Below are 21,092 nucleotides of genomic sequence, written 5' to 3' on the forward strand. Positions count from 1 at the left end.
ATAATCTATAAGAAAAAAAACTATCCTTAAACGCTAAAACGTATGGAAAAAAAATAAAATAAAAAAATAAGTAACGAAGCTATGGTATGTACAACTATCGAAGGGTATTTCAGATTCAGAATTGAGGAAACGCCAAAGACGTCATATCTCTCGCGATACCTACCGAAATCAGATGAAAAAACAAAGCCCGAACTAGAAGGAAGGTCGAAAGGGTACATTAAAATACCAGAATCCGTTGGATTGTTTTCCGAGGCATTGGTTTCGGCTTGCCCCTCTTTGACCTCCCTCCACTGCCTCAGGCCGCCTATAAAAGGTCGCCGATGGCTAGCGCGAGCGAGAGACGCGGTGCTCGAGCACCAAGAACAAGAAGAAAATCCCCAAGAGAGAGGCGCACGGGTAATTTGAGATTCGCTCCCACGAGAGGGAAAGAGAAAGGCCAGCTCGGTACGCGCACGACTCCTCGACTCTCCTGCTCTCCGGATCGGTCCTTCTTCTCCTCCTCTTCCTTTTCCTCCTACTCTTGTCCCGCGGCTGCGTGCGCTGTGGACGTAGCTGCCGCTGCTAAGAAAATTGCTCCTTCGTTTTTTCCAACTTTTTTTTTTTTTTTTTTTTTTTTCTTTGGACTGTACCTATTACAACATCAGGTTTGGCGGTAAAAAGTAGGAGCTGTTATTATCAATTGTCATGTACCTGTATGTATGAGTAATCAAAGTGTAAACGAGAATTCGCCCCAAAAGAAGCCGATTCTCGGAATATTTCATCGCGTCCCGCGGCACAATTTTCGAAACCTGGCTGGGGAGGAGCGCGTGCACATACTTCATTCATCCCTTCCATTCATTACGGAAATTTGTTCTTTTTTGCCTCCGCGCTCGCTTGCCCCCGCCTATTTGCTGATTTATCGCTGTGCCCGCGTCGCGCTTACCCTGCACCTGACTTGATTCCGCGCCACTTTCTCTCTCTCTCTCTCTCTCTCATCTTCCCTCTGCCAGTTACGCGTGAATACCTCCTTCCGTTTGTACTCCCGTTGTTTTTCAGGTTCATATATAGAGAGAGAGAGAGAGAGAGAAAGAAAAAAAAAGAAAGGCACAAGAGTCCCACTTGCATTGCCGTATTGTTTGAGACCAAGTAGAAACAGACGAGTACGGCCAGACGCGAAGCGATTCGAGACCCATTAAAAAAAATTACAAAGTTGAAGTGCTTCGCGCGATGGTCCAATCGAGTGGAGCTCATATCTTCGTACGAAATTGCTCGGCAGTCGAGGCGCTCCTCGATAACAGTAAGAACTCGCCGTACGTGGTTTATACGCTCGCGCGTGTGTGCGGAGCGAAAATTCATCTCTACCTCGGTGGGCAGGCAGGCAGGCACGCTGGCCCAATTTTCTAAATATACGCTCCACCAACCCCCCCCCACACACACCCCCTCTACCGCTCGGCTGGATCTCTCTCGTGCGTGTGGGCGCTCGCCTACACGTATACGAATCTTGAATTTCGGCCCGAGCGCGTGTGTTTATAAACACGTGCTCTGCCGATCGATCGATACCAGAAATCGTTATTTGACACCCCATTCGCGAGCCTCCGCGTACATTTATTCGCCGCTGCGACGAAACTTCTCTCCATGTTTCGCACCTCACGCGCGAAAGGGAGAGATTTACCGCATACGCATGAACACTTCAGCTTGTAGGTAATCTCGTTGTTTACCCTCTACCGACTCGCTCGCGAGGGCAGTATTAATTGCATACCCACCTTGTTTTACTTCATTTGGCTGTAAGAGGGGGGGGGTCAAGCGCAATTACGGTCGCGATTAGCGCCGAGGTGAGTAAACTTGGCACGCGCGGCTTCTCCGGAGCACCCGTGTCAGAAATCATGGGGAGCTTTTTTGCACCACCCTCGAACTCGAGCGATGGCGAATTTCTTCATTTCGCGTGAAAATTAACGTCGCGAGTGCGCTCACGTGGACCCCGAAATAAAGATGTTGTAATTGCGCGCGAAGTTTTAGGTGGTACGGGCCGATTAATCGCGAATATAGCGCGCCCAAGGGTTTGGAAATAGAATTAATGTCGCGCGGAGGAGCATAATGTGACTTGTTCCGTGGAGCGGTTTGGTGCGAGATGAAAAGGCGAGAAACCGGAGCGCCGGGACGCGGTCGTTGGGTTTCATGGTTTTTGCAGCTTTGGGGGGGGGGGGTACTGTATTTCGATCGGGTGTATTTTTGCGCCAACACCCCCTTCGCACGCGGTGTAGATCCAAACAAAGTCAAAACAATGCCCGATTTTTTTTGTTCTCCACTCATTCTTTTGTCAGTGGTTTCGGGGGTATTATTTTTTGATCAAGAGCATGAGTCACGGTCCAAGTTTCGTCATTTTAAAAGTAGTGCATGCCACGTTATACCCTGTTGGGCAATTATTTGGAATTCACGAAAAAACGTTATTTTGAGGCTTTTCCGAGCTGAGGGAAAATTTCAATTTGGAACCCGAGAAATCGTGTACATGCACCTCCAGGATATTTGTGCGACAAACTTTTGGTTTTCAGTACATTTTTCGCAGGCCAAACGGAGGGATGAAATTATTTTTTCAGAAAAACAATTTTAGAAGGCACTCACACGAGAGAGTGTACGTTTGTGAGGTTTCTTATGCGTGGTGAAACTGAAAATATCGAGAGCTTTTTCGACCCAGGGAATTCCAAGTAAAAAAAAAATTCTCAACGTTGCCCAGTGCTTCTCACCCACTGATACATTTTCAATTCACGGTTTCTCGTTATTTTTTCACGAGGCTCGCAATGAGATTGGAGTGAGCAATTAGTTTCCATTCGATGGTGCGTATAACAGTATCATCTCGTGATATACGAGACCGTCAACAGCGACAAATATCGGGATGTAGTTGGCGTGTTCTAATCTTAGGCGGTACGAATTTCGAAAGAAATTTATGGTCCAGAGCTCCGGAGAAAGCGTAAAACTGATCGTTTGTTGATAAATCTTGTATTAAAAATACATTCTAAAATTTGAACGTATTACATCAAGAGTTTTTGCAAATTGCTCGTAGTAGGTAACCATCAACCTTGGAAGTTCTCGCGAACGACCGATCTTTTCGATGATGGCTATTTATTTTGCCTTTTTCCTGGGAAAAGTCGACTAGTCAAAAGCATATGCATATATTGATGCCGTATACGTGAAAAACGGGGCTCTATTCTCGTCTCGGTGCGTAAAAAAAGACCAAGACGCGAATTCCACGGGAAACGTTTATTTTAACAAACGAAACGCGCGATCGCACGAGAGACTTTTCCGGCACTCCACGGGCGCATATTACGTGCAAATGTATATACCCACGAGAGAGCATCACACACTTATCCGCGAGATATGCGCGCGTGGAGCAAACAAGCACCGAAAGCTCGAGCGAAAGCCACAGAGGCGAGTTATTTTCTCGCGATCTTGGCAGCCGCGCCCGCGTTCCTCGGCCGATTATTAAGCCGAGTCGCCCGTGTATTTTAATATATGGTCATTATATCAGAGCTCCTTTTCCCCCTCGCCTCGTACACCTTTTGCACCGTATCACCCATCGCAATGCACCTCGCTGTCTCTCTACTTTTTTTTTTTTTTTTTTTTTTTTCTCCAGAGAACTCCACCCCGGTGTTGCCGATCGGCAGAGAGTTTTTTTGCGTCAAAGGACGCCCAGAAGAAACAAGATGAGCAACCGGTTCTATTTCCACGCCGGGCCTTTTCGCTCGCCGGAGAAAATATTTCCGCTCGCTTGGCTGCGTTATTTTTAGGGGCACGCGGCGGTGGCGGCCTTTGCGCGCAACCCTATACACGTACAAAATGCAGGTTTTCGCGTTTTTCGCCGGACCGCGGATGTACAGGATTTTATTCTCTTCGATCCGCTTACCATCGACGCGCGTATGGCCAAACAAACAAAAGGCGGAAGGAATTCGGGGAGAGAATCGCTCCCAGACAATACAGAGAGAGATTTCGCCGAGGGTACAATAATCACTCGAGGCGAGGAATCTGAGCTCTCGTATAAGGGTGGGAGGTACAGGGTACACGGAATTCGGCGCTGATACTTTTATTGCTGGCTCGTGGGGATGGATACAGCTGGGCGAGTTGCGGGTGTCTTATTTCTGGTCAAAGCGAAATTTTCTCGAGGTTTTTGGAAGCAGCGTCTCGGTCCCGTCATCGGCAACGTATGGGGTCCTACATTGGGGTACCTTTGGTCCAAAGGGTCGTCGTCGCGCAACGCCCGGTGATTCATACGCGGGGAGAGATGATATTGCGCGAGTTGGGCCGAACGGGCGTACCGCTCCTATTTATAAGCGGGTATGTTGGTTAACGATATTATTAGATCGTTACGAAATACTCGCGTTATTTTTGTTGGCTTGCGGAATTTGCTGTCGCGAGCGACATCTGGCGAAGAGCTTGCGAAGGTGGGTCGCGGCTGCTGGGGTTATCCGGGAGGCTCGACTCGTGGGCGTACTGGCCGATGGTGCGAGCGTAGGATCGATGGGAGACGAGTTGCGAGGAGCGCTCAGTGCTGGCAGCACTTGAACGTTTTCTATCTCGGGATCCAGGCACGTTTAATCTAAATGTTGCAAAATAACAATCAGATGCGATTAGAAAAAGTAAAGTAGATGCTCACTGGTCAAAGATGAATCTGTATTTTTTACTTGAGTAATTTTTTATTTTATTTCTTTTTTTTTTTTTTTTTTCATTCATGCAATGCAAGAACGTCTGGAGTTTTTTATTTTTACAACATTTTCATTAAAACTTTGGCATTTGAAATACGTAAGTGTACATTTAATAACTTTTTTTTTTAGTTTAAAGTAGGAATGTAGTTGGATCCCTTTTAAATGACAATTAAGTACATTGTTGAATTGGAATACAATTTAATTAACAAAATTTAAATAAATGCTCAAACCAATGACGACTAAAAATTTACTGGGTGTTCAATTGTAATCGCAACAGTTTATTATGAAACTCGATACCACTGCTTGTTTCTTTCACCGTCCAATTTCAGATACCAAAGGGACGAAAAAGTTGGTAAAAAAAAGTTGGGATCCTCGAATTTCATTTGCGACTGTACGCGTAAGTTGAGAGGTCAAATCGAAAGGGTTGACGACGGTGGCGTGCACAAAGAAACCGCAGCTCGTCGCTGGGGCCATTCTGGTTCGGCTACGCGACCGCAAACGGAAGTTTGTCCCCGTTGCGTTTCCGAAACTCGCGTGAACCCTTTTTTTTTCGTCCATCTGACTTTGCTTCACGTGCGTCGTCAGTAGCAACTGAGGGTCGTATCGAGCCAATGAGATTTACAAGTTTCATCGAATTAATAGAACAATCTTGCTACTCATAAAGTTTTTTGGGGAGGAAAAAAAAACGAAAGAGAAGTTCCCTGACAACTTCTCGTCTCTTGGTTGTTCCTTTAATTTTTTGGGAATATTCGTTTTCAAATAGATTATTCTTCCGTAGCCCAACAAAAGAGCTTTAAAATCATTGAAATACATACGATTTATGTACACTTGGATACATTGTGCAACACACACTCCTAAAGCAATTCAGATGAATCGTAAAAAAACCCTTGCGAACCTGTAGCCCCGAAAAAACCAGAGACTCGGAAGATCAATCAATTTCGGCCCAGTCCTGTCAACCTTTCGGGAAACTCCCCTTGAAATTCTTCGGCCAAATTCCCTACACGCTAGCACAACGATTTTGTAACCCCGCACGGCGTCTTCCGCAACTTCTGTTTTTTCCCTCGTCCCCTCCACCAGCTCTAAATATCCCCGCGAAAAGCTAGGGCGAACGGGAGCGCGCGAAGGAGAAGAAAAAGCGAAAAAAGAAAACAAACACCACGGCTCGGTTCAATGCTCGCTTGAGCCTCTCCAAAGACGAAAACAAAAAAAACAAAAAAAAAAAAAAAAAAAAAAAACACCAACCGAGTCATCGATTTCGTAGAAATCAATTTCTTGCGAGCATCATCATCCTATACACCCATACGTATCCCTTGTCACGCACGCACACATCGACAGACGAGCTTTTTATTCCAACAGAGTGGCCGTTCCGCGCCTCCCCTAGCACCCAATGACTGGCTCGCCATAGCAGCATTCAGAGAGAGATACGTCCCAGCCCAAGCATCCGTGGCTATATACACGCATGTAGGCTCGGGCCGAGCGAGCATGTTTTAAAGGGAGCGATGAAGGAGGAGGGAGGGAAGATTAAGGCTATTCTTAAAATAGGGCCTACAGCGCGAATGAACGGCCGGTGCGGCGGAGCGAGGGAGAAAGAAAGATTGGAAACGGCGTTCGGCCGGTCGGGTCGCCGGGTCCCTCGGCGTCGACGTATCTCGAGCCGCGAGCGGTACCCTCTGCTGCGTGTGTGCCGCCGGGAGCGCGAGAGAGAGGATATCGCGTCGGCCGCGCTGGTTCCTCCGGTACATGTGTGTGTGTGACTTTTCTCTCGCGCCTCTCTTTCTTGGACCCGACACGCGTGGCCCGCGATACACACACACGTGGGGACAGAAAGGAGGACCTTTCTTTTTTCGTCATCCTCGACGATTGTTTTTCCAAGTTTTCTTGTTGATGCTGTTGTTGTTGCTGCTGTTTCTATTATCGCAGTGACTGCTTATGCTGTTATCGTTCATTAGTTTCTATGTTGTTGGTTCGTTCGCGTGACGTGAAAACAAAAATTCTTTTTTGCGGTGAAGTGCTGCAGAGTCTCCGGTCGGGGTGCTGGGATAAGAACTCGAGGCTCGAGTCATGTCGTCCTTCAGGAATTACGTAAGTTGTTGTTTTTTTTTTTTTTTAACTTATTGCGTCCAGCACACTCCGAATGAAGTGCGCGCGTTTAGCCCTTCACCGTGTGCCGTTACCCCTGTTGCTACTTGCAGGATATTCTATTGTACAGACTGCACACATTGTTTCGATCGGAATACTCTTGAAAGGCTCTCGTTAAATTAAGCCAACTTCACGTACGGGTGATGAATATTTCGTGCATTTTCATCTTACCGATATACTTCATCACGACGGTAACAAAAGAAACGTAGAGCTGATTGTAATGTACTTACGTTCCATATGAAGGAAGAAAAGGAAAAAATTTCTCTGGAGAGAGTCCGTATGATTTTAGATCAACGAGAGGCGAGCCGCAAGCTCTCCTGGCCGTTTGGGCGAATCGCTCCGGTATCTATTTTCTGCCAATAGCCCAGACGTAGGTATAGTCGGCGGAGAAGGGGGGGGAGGCAAGCGGAGGAAAGCAAAGAGAGGCGTGGAACCCCACAGCCCAACCCGAATCGCTCGGCTTTTCACCGAAAAGCTCATGGCTTTTGTCTCTCCTGTACGCAACTACATACGTAAAAGACACGCACCCCCCCCCCCCCTTATATTATGTCTTTCATCGATGCCTGCAGTAACAATATCAGCTGTGCGCGGAGTAAGTAACGATGAGGCTTCCATCGGCGGGCGTTATTACGTAATCCTCGATCTTTAGCATTGTCATCGCATTATTCGCGGGTGAAAGGGGACGCGCGAGTGTGTGTGTGTGTGCTTTTTCTTCATACAGACGCACGTGACCGGCCGCGCGCGCTTTGTTTACAAAACAGCGGTAATTCGGAGAGTCACCTTTTTCTCGGTCCCCCTCGCACAGCAGGTATATATTATACGTGCACACCCACGCGTTGAGGCTGCTCGTGGCGCGTGTCAGTGGACTTTGATGCGATCGTGACGCTGATCGATGATAATCTCGCTGTCCTCTGCGTACGAGATGTTCGTTTCAATCTTCTCGGCTCATTGATTGGCTTCCATTGAAATATCCTCAAGCCAACAGTTTAGTTTCGAGCCTTTCGTATAATAATTGTATACACGATTGTGCCGTGCATACTCGGAGTCTTCCGATCATATAGTGGGCTTTTCTTAAAGAGAGTATTTAAGACGTCTGGTCATACTCATATTTACGAATCGGACGTCAGGGAGAGAAAAATTTTAGATCAGCGAGCCCTGCCCTGGGCTGGTCTGAAATATATCATCTTGGTTAATCGCACTGCAGCTGACAACGTGTTTACGGACAATTGCGTGATTTTTTCTTCATCCAGACTGTTAATTATTTTACCATTTTACAATTCAAAGACGAGTTGAGTAATAACTAAGAAAAAAAAAAAAAGAAAAAAAAAAGTAGAACAAGCCGAGTATGGTAAGGCGACGCAACAGTAGATACATCCTATGAGTTGAGAGGCTCGTGGAAAATTCACGTGCCTCAAAAAAACTACATAAAGTGAGGAGCAAAATATTGACAAGTACGGTGATCCCAGGGTTGGGAGTAAAAATCCACAAAAGTACGAGTCACCACGCATATATACAAACCGAGCGACAAAAATCAACAGCTCGCACACGGGAGAGAAAGAATCCGTCACGTCAGCGCTTGGGCTATTTATTCGTACGTATGTATGCACGAGGTGGAGAGAAAGAGCAACGAATCGACGGGAAAAGAGAGGCTGGCTTGTACATCAAAATTAGCCCTGACACCGTCCCCATCTTTTTTCACAATGTGCTCCTCTCCGTCTCGTTTCCCATCCACCGATCCGTTCTCTCTTGCTTTCCAGCAGAACGGAGCTGGATAATATAGACCAAAGTTTTTTGCCTACAGCCCGACACGAGCGATAAAAAAAATGGATTTTCCCGCAAACCTTTCCAGATGGGGCAGCGAGTCCCCCCCACCCCCATCGAAATCCACTTAGGGCGCCGTTCCCCCGCGAGAACATAACTTCGGCCCGAGAGCTTTTTTTCCCCTGCCATTGTGCAAAATCCACGAGGCGGTAGAACTACAACACGCCGTACACACCACGGCAACAGAGAGCGGCCCATAGAGTGCCGCGGTATCGGGTTCCCGACGCACGGGCAACATGGGTTTTCACCCCGAGGCCCTCTCCCGCCTCCATACGGGCCGTTTGTTTGCTCGAGCAACTACCTTTTTTTTTTCCTTTCCTCTCTCCCAAAGCATCGCAGAATTAACGATTTGCCGAGCGGAAAACACAACGCTCTCTCTCTTGCTTTTTTCCCCTTTACTCTTCCAATTTTGTTTACACGCGTGGCTGCTACTCCCCCCCCCGTACAGCCACGGTAAACTAATCCGACTGGCAAAAATAAACAAACCGGCGAAAATTAAAAAAAGCTCCTGCTTACCCATATTTCATATTAATTGACGCAATGCAACGCTACATTTGCTCTCGCGAACGAGTTGTGCACCCAGCGCGAGTTAATTGAAGATGCATGCACGAAAACGACGCGCGTGAGAAGATTTTCGTGAGCGGGTGTGTATCGTGGCTCTGTTCCGGCTCAATCGGAGCATCCGAGTATTTATTAGCGGTGCGTGGAAGAAAAGGATAATAGAGCAGCAATGCCGCGGGGTGGGGGTGGATGGAAAAACTGCCGGGGACGCGGATTTGATGGGCTTTTGAATATTTCACGAGTCTCGTATATCGGAGGTGGCTGCCGGTGGGAAGAAATACCCCCTATTGGCCCCGGCTACGAGAATAATAGACCGCGTGGGCAAAAAGTCGACGAGGTTGGGATAACGAGTGTGTACCAGACTGGATATTTAGGGCGCCATTTACAGGGAATTTGGTATTTTGTGACGCGCCACGGTTAAGGCTTTTTTCCCCACTTTTTCAGGCCTACGATTATTTTGACAGGCGGATTGGGTATACACATATATGTACAACGAGATTTTATCAGCAGATGTAAACGATTTTCTTCACATACGTACCAATTCCAGCAAAACGATGATTTGAGAACGAACACGTAAATACTTCATTCAGACCATTTGAGTGCCATTTTTTGTAAAACTCATGGCCCGCTAAATTGGCCCACAATTGTCGGGGCGATCCACCGAGTAAATGGCACCCCGTAGCCTCTTGACACTCGCACACGTGGTGATCTCAATTGTTTTCTCTTCTCTTCGGCTATTTCGATCTCCAGGGAGGAGGTACCACCCACGGGCACGAAAATACAGCCCGACCATAAAGCGAATTTATGTCACCCATGCACGGGGAAGGGTTGCCGGGAAGAAGAGCTGGGGCGTGAAAAAACGCACAGCTTAACCTTGAAACCTTTGAAAGAAAAACCTGCCTCAAGATCACACCTTTTGTTCAAAAAAACAACAGCAAAAAAAAAAAAAAAAAAAAAAAAAAGAAATTTTACGAGTCGTACCCACATATATTTTTATTCTCGTTGTCTACGTGTTTATGCCAGTTATGCTCTCGCAAGTTACTTGGGCTCATTAGCTAACGCAGCGAAACGGGTATCGCCTCGGCCACGGAGTTACTTTGCCTTTCGTCGTTCTGGCCAAGAGCCAATTACACCGCTGCTTTCCTCCTACAGGTCCCGGTAACATGGCTCACGCGAGGTACATTACACCACTGACGTATTGTCAGCGTATCGGTGAAAATGATCATCCGCACGTGGAGCTTTTTTCTGTACCTTACACACACGCACGCGTATAACGAAGGACGTTTCATCTGATTTTCATCGCCTTGCGCTCTTGTGTAGGAAAAGCTCAAGGTGCTAAGTGTTGCTTAGCTTAAATGGAGCCATGTAAATGGTCAGACCAAGCTACGTTGCTGCACGTGCTCTTATCATGTTATTAGAGGTGAATTTGTAAGTGACAAAAGTATTTTGCCTCGAGTGCGCGAATACACGGAGTAGCGAGTGATTTATTTCTCGGCCACGTGTATTTCTCACCAACGCGCGTATACGTATACCTTATGAGAAAGTGAAAATTATCAAACGGTCCGTTGAAAGATCACCGCGATAAATCAAAAATTAATTGAACAGGTGGTGCTGAAGCAGGACAGACTAAACAGACTCGGTCGCCGGGAGTTGCTCGCTCGGCTGGGGTATGACGCATGTACATATATGTATTGTTGCGGAGGTGTGCCAAGAACCATCAAGTTATACGCGCAAATCTCCGTATTTCTGGCCATTGTGCACGGACGAAGTCGATGTATTGTATGGTCCATAGGTTTTCGTTATATCCTCTTAAAAACATTCATCGCTCCCGAAGAACATCTGTTTCCAAGGTAACCTGAATGCTTTTACAACGCTGCACTGAGAGAAAAATATGGTAAAAATTACTGTGCTAGAATGGCAATCTGGTACTGTTTGACCATTTATAGAGACTTTTTGCTATGAGAACAATCATTTTTAGTGTTTAGGACAGTGACTTTTGTTGTAAGTACAGTTTTTACTGTTTGTCCAAGAGAAATTACTGTCCGGAATATTGGTAAAAATTAGATTGGCCCCGAAGTAAAAAGTCCCTAGACGGCGGAGTGACACCAAATTACCATTCCAGCACAGTAATTTTTATGATATTTTTCTCTTAGTGTATATATTTGAATATTACAAAAATACAAATGTACAAATAAACACGCGCATAGACACCGCCTTACCACACCGGACCCGATCTACTGGCTCAACGAAAATTAATAACGCCGTGCTTGTTCTCGGAAAGCTCCCGAAGGCAAACATCAATTTCCCGCCACAGCCTCGATCTCCCGCGCACCCTCGCACTCTTTCACGACGGAGTCGAATTTCACGTGTATACACAAATCAAAAGCTCGAATACAATACGAGCGACTGTCCGCTCGACAAGTAGGCATATATGTACGAACGCACAACGTCAGCGTGATATTACGCGCGCCGTTAGACTCGCTTCGTAAATTACAATAATAAATCGAGCTGCTCTTCAATCAGCCGCGTCTGGTGATGCGCTTCGCGCTAATAATCATCATCTTTGGCACTGGACGCAGGCGCCACTTGGACTGGAGATGAAAATGGCCCCCTGTAATGCTCGGGACAGCTTATCTGGCGGTTGGTCGAGGAATTATAAATAGAAGCGAGGAAGGGGGCCCATCGAGGCGATCGCTTGCGATTGCTTTTTGTTACCATTGTCGTTGCAGTTGAAAGGGCCGCTGCGTGAGGTGAATTAAATATTCAAGTCTCGAGACAACGAGACACCTTCCCTCCTCTTCTGCCGATGAGATGTATAGTGCTAAAGAGATATGAAAAAAAAAAACATCTCGTTTTACCGAAGTGAGAACAATAGAATTTTGTCGTAACGCCATCCCGAGCATCCCAATGTATAAGACACCAGCGCCCGTCTGCCTCCTGACCCTGTTCGAGAAAGTTGCCGTATCTTTTGCCGTGACGCGCAACTCCGCATATAAGTACACCACGTCCTTCCCTCCGCTCGCAGCAAGAAAAGTCCTCCACGTGCTTATCCTCATCTACTGTATACAGCCAGTTTTATGGACGATAGAGCAGTATCGGGTGGATTTGTCATAAACCTGCGGGCAATGTACCCAAGTATGGCTTTACCCTCGAATATTTCGTACTTGCAGTTGTTTTAAAGATAGGATGGGCGCACGTACTATGAAAAGGATGCGATATCACCGCGTGTAACCACTCGAAGGGGTGTAAAAACAATCGAGAATAACACGTCTGATGATTTTTTTTTTTTTCCATCACCGACGAAGCACGGACAAGCGGTAGTACGTGCCCATGGGATTGATAAATGCCGAATCGCTACTCGGACCATTCGTATCAATTCCATCCGAAGCCGAGCCTCGGTCCAAAAGCGGAGGAGGAAAAAAACTTCTCACTCTGCCTCTCTGATTTGTGATACTTACACCTCCCCGCTCTTGTTCCCGATACGCGAGATATTGAACGTCGATTTCAATTCAGCGAAAATGTGTACCTCGTAAGGGAAGTGTGATGTATTGTGGATCCCTGCGCCCCAAGAGTGAATTTCATATGGGTTTTTTTCCCCCCAATCCAACCAATGAAAAATCCGGACAAATCGAGCGAAAAACCACTCTCAAGCTCAGGGGGATGAGTCTCTCTCGATAGACTTTATTCCATTATCGGCTCGCACTTTTACGGGGGCACGCATTAGCATAACTACGTCTCCCCTCGAGGGTACAACGGAAGGGAAGGATAACCGGCTCGCTTTCACTCGAAGAGCACCATCTCGTTTCCTCGGCAATGATGATTTTAAACAACGGACCCCTTTACGGCTGAATTGAAACGTAACGCCCGAGGTTGGCTTTTTTTCTCGAATCGGGTTGAAAGTGTACACCCTAGACCCGTCAGATCGGGGCTAAAGTGTTGTAGCCAAGGACACAAATACATGCTGGGTCGAAAACGTATAGACAATATACATATAAGTCATCCACCGCATACGTTACAGATGCCCCAGCTGGTGTAAAGGTTTACCACGATAACTCGTGAATAAGCGCAAACGAGCACCCCCCGAGAGTTGGAGAGAGAGAGAAAGTCGCTCTACAGTATATATATATGTGCAATGCACCTGCTGGTCCTGAGGTACAACGTGATAATAACCGGGTGATTAAACTGGCATCATATGTTTTTAAGGTGATTTATTTTTGTTATCCACAACTACAGTGGCTTATTACCTTGAAGTTAAATGAAGTGAACGCACAAGTGTGTATTATCACATGCACTGGATTATTTATTTCGATCGTATTATTAATTCAAGTTTATACCGAACGCGTGGTTGGATGCTTTCCCGGTTGCACTCAATCATCACAATTTGCTATAAATTTAAAGGTTGATCGTTTCGTTGCTTTTGAATAGGACAATTGGCAGTCGAATCATTGGTTTCTACACCTATATTGGCAAATAATTTAAAGTTTGGTGATTCACCTGTATTATATATGTGCATTGATCAACGCACCCGCTGCGTTTTGCCAGTAATTCGCGAATTATCCGTTTGTCTCCATTAAAACAATTCATTATTTACAGCTGGTGATGCAAAAAAACAAAAGTATTTTTTCTCCCGCCGTCTCAGCCAAGCTTAATAGGTTTAGTGGGAAAGAATCCACAAAGGCAGCAAAGTTGGGGAGTCTGCAACTTCTTTTTACAGACGTGCACATGTACAAACAATCGTAGAGCAAAAAGGTTATTACTCTCGACTGCCTTTGCGCTGCGGCTGTCGGCACAACTGTGCGATATTCGTTTATTTTCAGTTGGAGGGCAACTTGCCAAACTTCATACGTTAATCGAACAAATTATTATTTCCCGCGGAGCGTAGTTCTTTCTGTTGTTGTGCTGGCTCGAGTTTCATGTTGCACCAAATATAATATACGCACCGACTATAGGACGCAACTTCGTTGTCTCCGTGAAACTAATGTAATTGCGGGCCTCTCGGGATTTATTTTCGTCAAGTCTCGTTTTGCTCCGCGTCGCCGATTTCGCGCGTCCGAGTGTCAAAGGATTTTTCGTATGGGCCGCGTTCATCGTATACTGTGTAAAACACGGGCCACGAAGGCTCATTTGTTCGTCCATCGGAGCTCATTAGTCTGGACATGAAACGGAAAAATCGGTAAAACCATCAAGCCGATCTCCGCTTTATTAAATTGAGAAAACTAGTGTATAAATGTAATACGTAATTGCCGGCAACAGGTCAGGAAGTACTGTAGGGACGGGCAGTGAAGAAACGGACCCGTCGAAGAAACCTGTGGCTCTTTCGCTCTATTTCCATACCGCGTGTACGAATGCAGCACGAGTATCCGCAGATTAGGCCGATGTTATCGCACGCGTACAATACCAACCATCTGCTTTCTCTACATGTGTAAATTCGCGTGTCGCTGGATGTAGGTAGGCAACATATATTTTTCCACGGAGAATCACGATCAGCCACAGCGTCTTCGTCGGAGGCAGGGCGTATCCCTCTCCGTTTCACAGGAATTACGCAACGAGTCGACTGTATCCACGTGCTCCTTGGCCAATGAAATCGGAGATGCCTGGATCTTGCAAGATCCGTCGCAACTCCGAGCGGATGTTATCGAATCCATCCTCCAAACTCTCATCCCTTGGACCTCTTATTTAGCAAAGAACAAAAGCAGGTCAATTTTTTTTTTTTTTTTTTTTGGAATTTCCTCTATTCGCTGAGGAGTCTATAACAGCAGATATGTAGTACACATAAATGTATATGCATGAGCGAGCAGTGGTAGAGGAAGATATTTTGAAAATTAGCTCGCAAGAGGAGGCTCTGGGTGAAGATCACAAACTCCCTGTGACCTACTTCCATGGGTGTACACCACACTGTCTATGATGCGCTATGCTACTCCAAGGCTCGTTATAAAACCCAGGGAAGATTCGTACCCACTCTCCCTCAATAGCTGCAACGAGTTTCGAAAGAGCTCGATAAACACTTTTTATGATGATCGTTAAACCGCTCGTTGGCGCTAATTAACGCCACTCCGTTATCATTTGTCCAACCCAAAGAAATTATTCTCACCATAGAAATACGCGAGGTATCATATGTATATGTAATCACGTGACATTGAGATTATGAAGGATAATTCGAGGTTTCTCGTTGCAGAGCGATGCTGGGTCTTACAGAACGAGATCGGGCATCGCCGGTGGCGGCAACGCTTTTGGAAGGAGTACGCCCACGGGAGGCAGCTTCGGCACTTACAGGAATAATTACACCGGCATCGGATCAGTTTCCATGAAGACGACACCGACCAAGGAACGAAGTATTGGTGTTTCTTACGGTACGAGATCAAAGTGCTGTTACACTATTGTCATTATTTTATTTTTTCATGATGTGAATCATTTGAAATCGGTCCACTGGACAATTGAACGAACAAGTCCCAAACTCACGTTTCAGCAAACAGAGGCACGGAAAAAGAAAGGTCGACCCCAATCAGTACCAGTGGCAACAAGGTGTCGACCGGCGACTCGCGGCCAACGAGTCGGTGCTCCAGCCGAGCCAGTACCTCGTCCTACCTGGGCAGCTCCAACTCGTACTCGGAGTACGGCAAGGAGCCCCTCGCCTACCGAGGCCTGCGAGCCGCCAGCGTCGAGCCCTGCGGCACAAAGACCGGGGCCTACCGAGTCACCTACAGCCGCACTCCCACTTTCGGCAGAAGCGCCAATTCCCCAAGTGAGCCACGACCCTCATTTTAAAGAAACAATCGTTGAACCTCGCACATGACCCCAACCGAAATTCGTTTCATTCGTTTCAGGTGCGGTCGAGTCCATCTCGTCTGGCTCTTCGGCGACCCTACCGAGGTACACTGGCTCGTCGACAAGCGCGCGCTACTCCCTGCCCGTGCGAAGCAACCCCGAGCGGCTGACCACCAGCATCGGCTATGCAGGACCGGAAAATTTTCACAGCCCCGTCAACAAGGCGCCCGCCTCTCCGGCTCCTCCCCCCCATGACGACATTCCCAGCAAAGCCCAGCAGCAGCGAGATGAGAGCCCGAGCGAGGGGAAAAAGGATGATAATAACAGCAATGGACAACACAACGGCAACGAGGATGATGACGTGATGGTGATATGTGTGGTGACGCGGGGCACGTCGCCGACCCCACCGCCCGCGCTGACCGCCTTCACGAGGACCCGGAGACTCGAGCCCATACCAAAGCCCGTGAGGCGGGAGGTGCGCAGGTCCGAGTACAGCAAGAAGATCGTCCAGGAGCAGGAACAGCAGACCGAGCGTTCGGATGACTCGTCGACCTGCCGGGAGTCGAGGTACTCGAGGTACAGCGGCGCCAACAGCAGAGTGCCCTGGGTCTCGTCGTACCTGGAAAAATTTACGGGCAGTCCCTCGAGCGGCCCCTACGCCGCCTCCCCGCCGCGTGCCAGTCTCGGGAACCGTGGCTACGGCTACTCGTCCAAGGACAGCAGCTCCTCGAGGTCGACTCCCTCGTCGACCCACGAGCAACACGGGGACCAGCAGCAGCGCAGCCGGAGCAGCTCGAGCTCGGGCCCATCGAGAGCCAGTGCCAGCCGTGCCCCGTCGCCCAAGGTGGCCAGCCAAAGTGAGGGCAGGTCGTCGTCGAGCCGCGAGAGGTCACCGAGGGTCCCCGAGGGCCAAGACCGGAGGGAGTCCTTGAGTCGAGCCTCGGACACTAGTGGCAGCTGCGCTTCCGCGAGCAGCAAACCCGGCAGCGTGTCGAGGAGTGGATCCCTCAAGTCCGCCGTCGGCGTGCCAACTGGTGGCTCTCTCAGATCGGCTGGTGGCAAGCTTGCGTCGTCGTCGTCATCATCGTCGTCTTTGGCCAACAACAGCGGCAGTGGTGGCGCGGCGCCGGTGACCAAAATAAAATCGGCCGGTACCACCACCACCACCAGCAGCAGTAGCAACGTTAGCAGCTGCGGCACGAGCAGTGGCCTGCCGTCGTCGATTTCGGGTGGCAAGTGCGGCGCCAGCCTCATCCCGGCTGGACCAGCGTCAGTGGGCTCGCGCCAAGCCGCGCCGTCGGACGCCCGCAAGCCCCCGGTGCCCAAGATCCCCGAGATGGTCGGGAAGAACGCGGTGACAGCGGCCACGGCCAACAACAGCTCGGGCAAGTACGTCAACAAGGACTTCCGCAAGTCCGCCCTGAACATGGAAAACGGGGATCCCTCGAGGTCCCAGGTGGCCGAGCGCAAGCAGCACAAAAAGTGCCAGAGGAGCGTGTCGGCGAGCTCGCAGGACTCCCAGTCCGAGGCGTCGATCCGGTCGTCCAACAGATCGTCGCCCTCCCCGACCAAGTCTACCCCCCGAACGCCCTCGTCCTCACCGTCCAACAAATCGTCCAAGGGCGACCAGAAGAGTTCGGGGATCGACGTGCGGAGGAGAAGCACCTGCTCGCAGTCCCCCTCGCCGGGCAAGAACAAACTGACCAGGTCGCCTGTCTCTACGTCCGAGTGCAGCTCTTCCGAGTCGTCCAACGACAACAGCGAAGAGGAGGGGGAGGAGATCGGAGAGTCCAAACCAGGAGTGAAGAGGGCGAGAAGCCGGGCTCAGGTGAGCAGGTGTTCGTCGAGGACGAGCGTCCTGGCGTCCTCGGCGGACGAGTTGTCGGCGGACAGTAGGCCGCCAAAGCCACCCCCGAGTCCGCGCGCGTCGGGAAACAAGAGTAGCGGTGGCAGCCAAGAGGAGACCAAGTCGTTCCTCGCGAGGGCCTTGGGCCCCGTGGCCGGTCTGTTCAAGAGCCAGGAGAGCGGCCCGGAGATCGGAAACGGTGGCTGGGCGGACGTGGGCAGCGAGGAGCACTCCGACTCGGGCAGGAACAACGACTCCAGGGGTCCGGGCAGTGCCGAGAGGAAGCGGAGCGCGAGGTACCAGTCGTCCGAGGAGAAGCCGTGGTGGCTGGATCCGAACTCGGACAACGTGCCCGAGGGCGTTGACAAACATACCAACGACGACGTCAGCCAGGACACGACCGTCAGCACGACCCTCCCCGACGATGGTAAGAACACAATGACCGTTCGAGGATGTCATTTTTTTGTGAAAGTATTCGGTGTTTACGATGCTGCTGTCGGATCGTGCACCCGATGGGACACGTGTTGAAAACTTTTGGCAGCCCGCCAAGACGACCGATGCGCGGGGCATCAATTTTTTTCGATTATAACGATTATTTCGTTCTTGACTTCCGGTTTTACCACCAAATTCCAGATTTTGTCATGTAGGCGCGCTTTTTTTGTCCTTGCGTGTACACCAATTTACTTTGGTAAAAGCGCAAAACGCGCGGAGTGTAAATCAACGATCAAAGTACTGTAGCCTCGCAATGGAGGGGTCCTACTATAGTTCCAGTTTCCACGAGCCTCATCGGCTCTGAGAACTCGGGATAAATAGTCAATGAAAATACGCGCGAGTAATCAAGCTCGCGTTAGCCCACTTTTTGGCAAATGCGCTAGGACACACATGCACGCACACGGTGATACACAATCGCCCGTGAGTCACATCACGCGGTCGTTATGGGGAAGAGGTGGAGCACGTCGTCATCGTGACACGCTCTCTCTCTCTCTCTCGCCCTGTTATGTTTGTTTTAATACGCGCGGAGCCCCAAAAATAATTACAGTGTACTCAATAAGAGCGGTAACCCGTTGAGCGGCCGCGTCCATCGGCGCTGAAAACAATAATGCAACGATTCAGCTGGTATTCCGTGTCTGGCAAACGGGCCAAAGTAATACTGTTTTTCAATCACCGGTGCAAATACGTTGGTGTACTTAAATAAACGAACACGGTGAGAGAAAAGAAAAAAAAAAAAAAAAAAAACACAATAAAGAGGTAAAAAATTAACTTACAGGGAATTTCAAGTTCAAAGTCTGGCGACAGGAGTCGGGGGAGCGCGCCTGGTGGCTGGACGACAACGACGATAACAACAACATTCCCGAGGACGAGCCGTCGATCGGCTGCCCAAACAACAGCAGCGGCCACAAGGGCTCGTCGCGGTGCTCCTCCAAGAGCCAAAGAGCCGAGCGCGCCAACCGGCTGAGGCACCAGCAGTCGGGCGAGCGGGCCTGGTGGATGACCGACGACCCGGACAACGTGCCCGAGGGCGTGGAAGTCATCCCCGTCTCCTCGTCCGCTCGGGAGGAGCCCGCCGGCGAGGTGCCGATCGGCAAGCGGATCCGGCACATCGAGTCCGGCGAGGAGCCCTGGTGGATGATGGACGACGCCTCCTCGGCTCCCGATGGCGTGCGGCTACTACCTCCCGAGCCGGCCAGCACCTCCGACTCGTCCGAGTCGTTCGAGCGCCTCGAGATCGGACTACCTACCACCGACCTCCTCGCTAGGTTCCCCGTTGAGGACCAGCCGCTCGGCCACCGCGCCAGTCCCGAAGGGGTACGGCTCTTCCAGGTGCTTTCCCCCTCGCTTTGCTTAAAAACGCCGACGGCTCCACTGGGAGTGTACAATATCCACATTTTGTCTCGGTATCGGTACAAAGTGGGACACGCCACTCTTTTGCTTCCACGTGGAGGCCGTCGACGCTCGCTCGTCTAGCTATTATCCATTGCCGTGTATGAATTTCTACACAAAAGAGCAGTACAGAATCCTCGGTTTCAGATCGAGAGTCCTCCAGAGCCGCCGGACCGTAGCTCACCGTACGACAACGTGTCGAGCGAGGCGGTGCCGTCGCCGCGTCAGACGCCGCCGAGGAGATCGGCACCGCGCAAGAGGCCGGCCAACCTGCCGCTGTTCATCGGCGCCCACACGAACATCGACGATCTGTTGGGCGACGAGGACGATCTCAGCCGTACCACCGACACGTCGAGCGCCGGTAGCACCAAGAGACAGCAGCGAGGTATCGATACAGTCAAATTTCTCTTATAGGGTACCCCCCCGGACACGACCTCCGATTGATCTTTATGTGGTACACGGTGGAAGAGAGGCGCGCGCTACTTACTTCCCGAAAGGAAAGTGACTCGCTCGGGTGTATAATGCACATCAGCCGGACGAGTTGGAACCCACTGACGTCAGCGGGGGGACAATAATCGCGTCTCGTATGTACGCGTGTGTACTCGCGAAGCGCGCCCTTCACCATTATATACGTATATACAGGTATTATTATTCCGTGGTAATGATTCTATTGAGTCGATGCGTACATACCTGTCAGCTTGAGAGGCCCGTTGAAGAGGCTCGCCCGATTTTTAAATCACAGCTCTCTCTCTCTCTCTCGGTCCAAGGCCGATGCACTCGGGGAGTCGATGAAAGTATCGAGCCTCTTCTCCGTTGTTTCGGTTTTCCCCCTTCGAAGAGGCGCGTCAAATTAAAATTGAAACGCTTGGCTGTAGAGCCTAACTGACCCCTTTGCGCTGCTCTCGATTTTGTGATTGAAAACGCGAGGCTTGACGATGGAGAACTAAAACAAGCCCAAACCGATTACCGATTTCCCTTTGCGTCGAGAGCGGCACATTATAATCTGGACAACGCCGAGGCTAGCTCACGTGACTTTTTGTTGCAGATGTGCCGGACAGGGTGAAAAAGGACGAGGAGGTGTGCGAGGAGATAGACGCAACGCAAGTGATTATTCACGACAGCACGCCCCAGACGCCGGTCATCAAGCGAAGACACAGGCTAGTACCTATACCTTTCCCATGATCGCAAAATACGACACACGGACTCTGTAAATTTTACTCTGCTCCTTTTTTTTTTTTTTTTTCAAACCCAGTTAGCACTTTATTTTATATGTACATTGTAAAACTTTGTAAATTAAAGTAAGATGAGAAATTTCGTTGTATTCATCGGTAGAGTTTAAAATATGTCAGTAAGAATGGGTCTAGTGGCAGAGTCACGATCTAACGACACCTCGGGTGTTCGTGCCT

At 49.3% G+C, this 21,092-nt stretch overlaps 1 protein-coding gene across 1 annotated transcript; it reads left to right on the forward strand.

The window, feature by feature from the left end:
• Positions 1–6,734: 6,734 nt before the first annotated feature.
• On the forward strand, positions 6,735–20,868 carry LOC106647916 (uncharacterized). Its single transcript, XM_089589055.1, has 7 exons — positions 6,735–6,755; positions 15,370–15,544; positions 15,661–15,936; positions 16,019–18,232; positions 19,073–19,611; positions 19,834–20,071; positions 20,732–20,868. The coding sequence occupies exons 1-7, from the start codon at positions 6,735–6,737 to the stop codon at positions 20,866–20,868; spliced, it is 3,600 nt and encodes a 1,199-aa protein (XP_089445181.1).
• The last annotated feature ends 224 nt before the right edge of the window (positions 20,869–21,092 follow it).

The sequence above is a fragment of the Copidosoma floridanum genome, unplaced genomic scaffold (assembly GCF_036245765.1).
Source record: "Copidosoma floridanum isolate Cflo_tuat_1 unplaced genomic scaffold, Cflo_Japanese_pri ptg000001l, whole genome shotgun sequence".
Taxonomy (NCBI): domain Eukaryota; kingdom Metazoa; phylum Arthropoda; class Insecta; order Hymenoptera; family Encyrtidae; genus Copidosoma; species Copidosoma floridanum.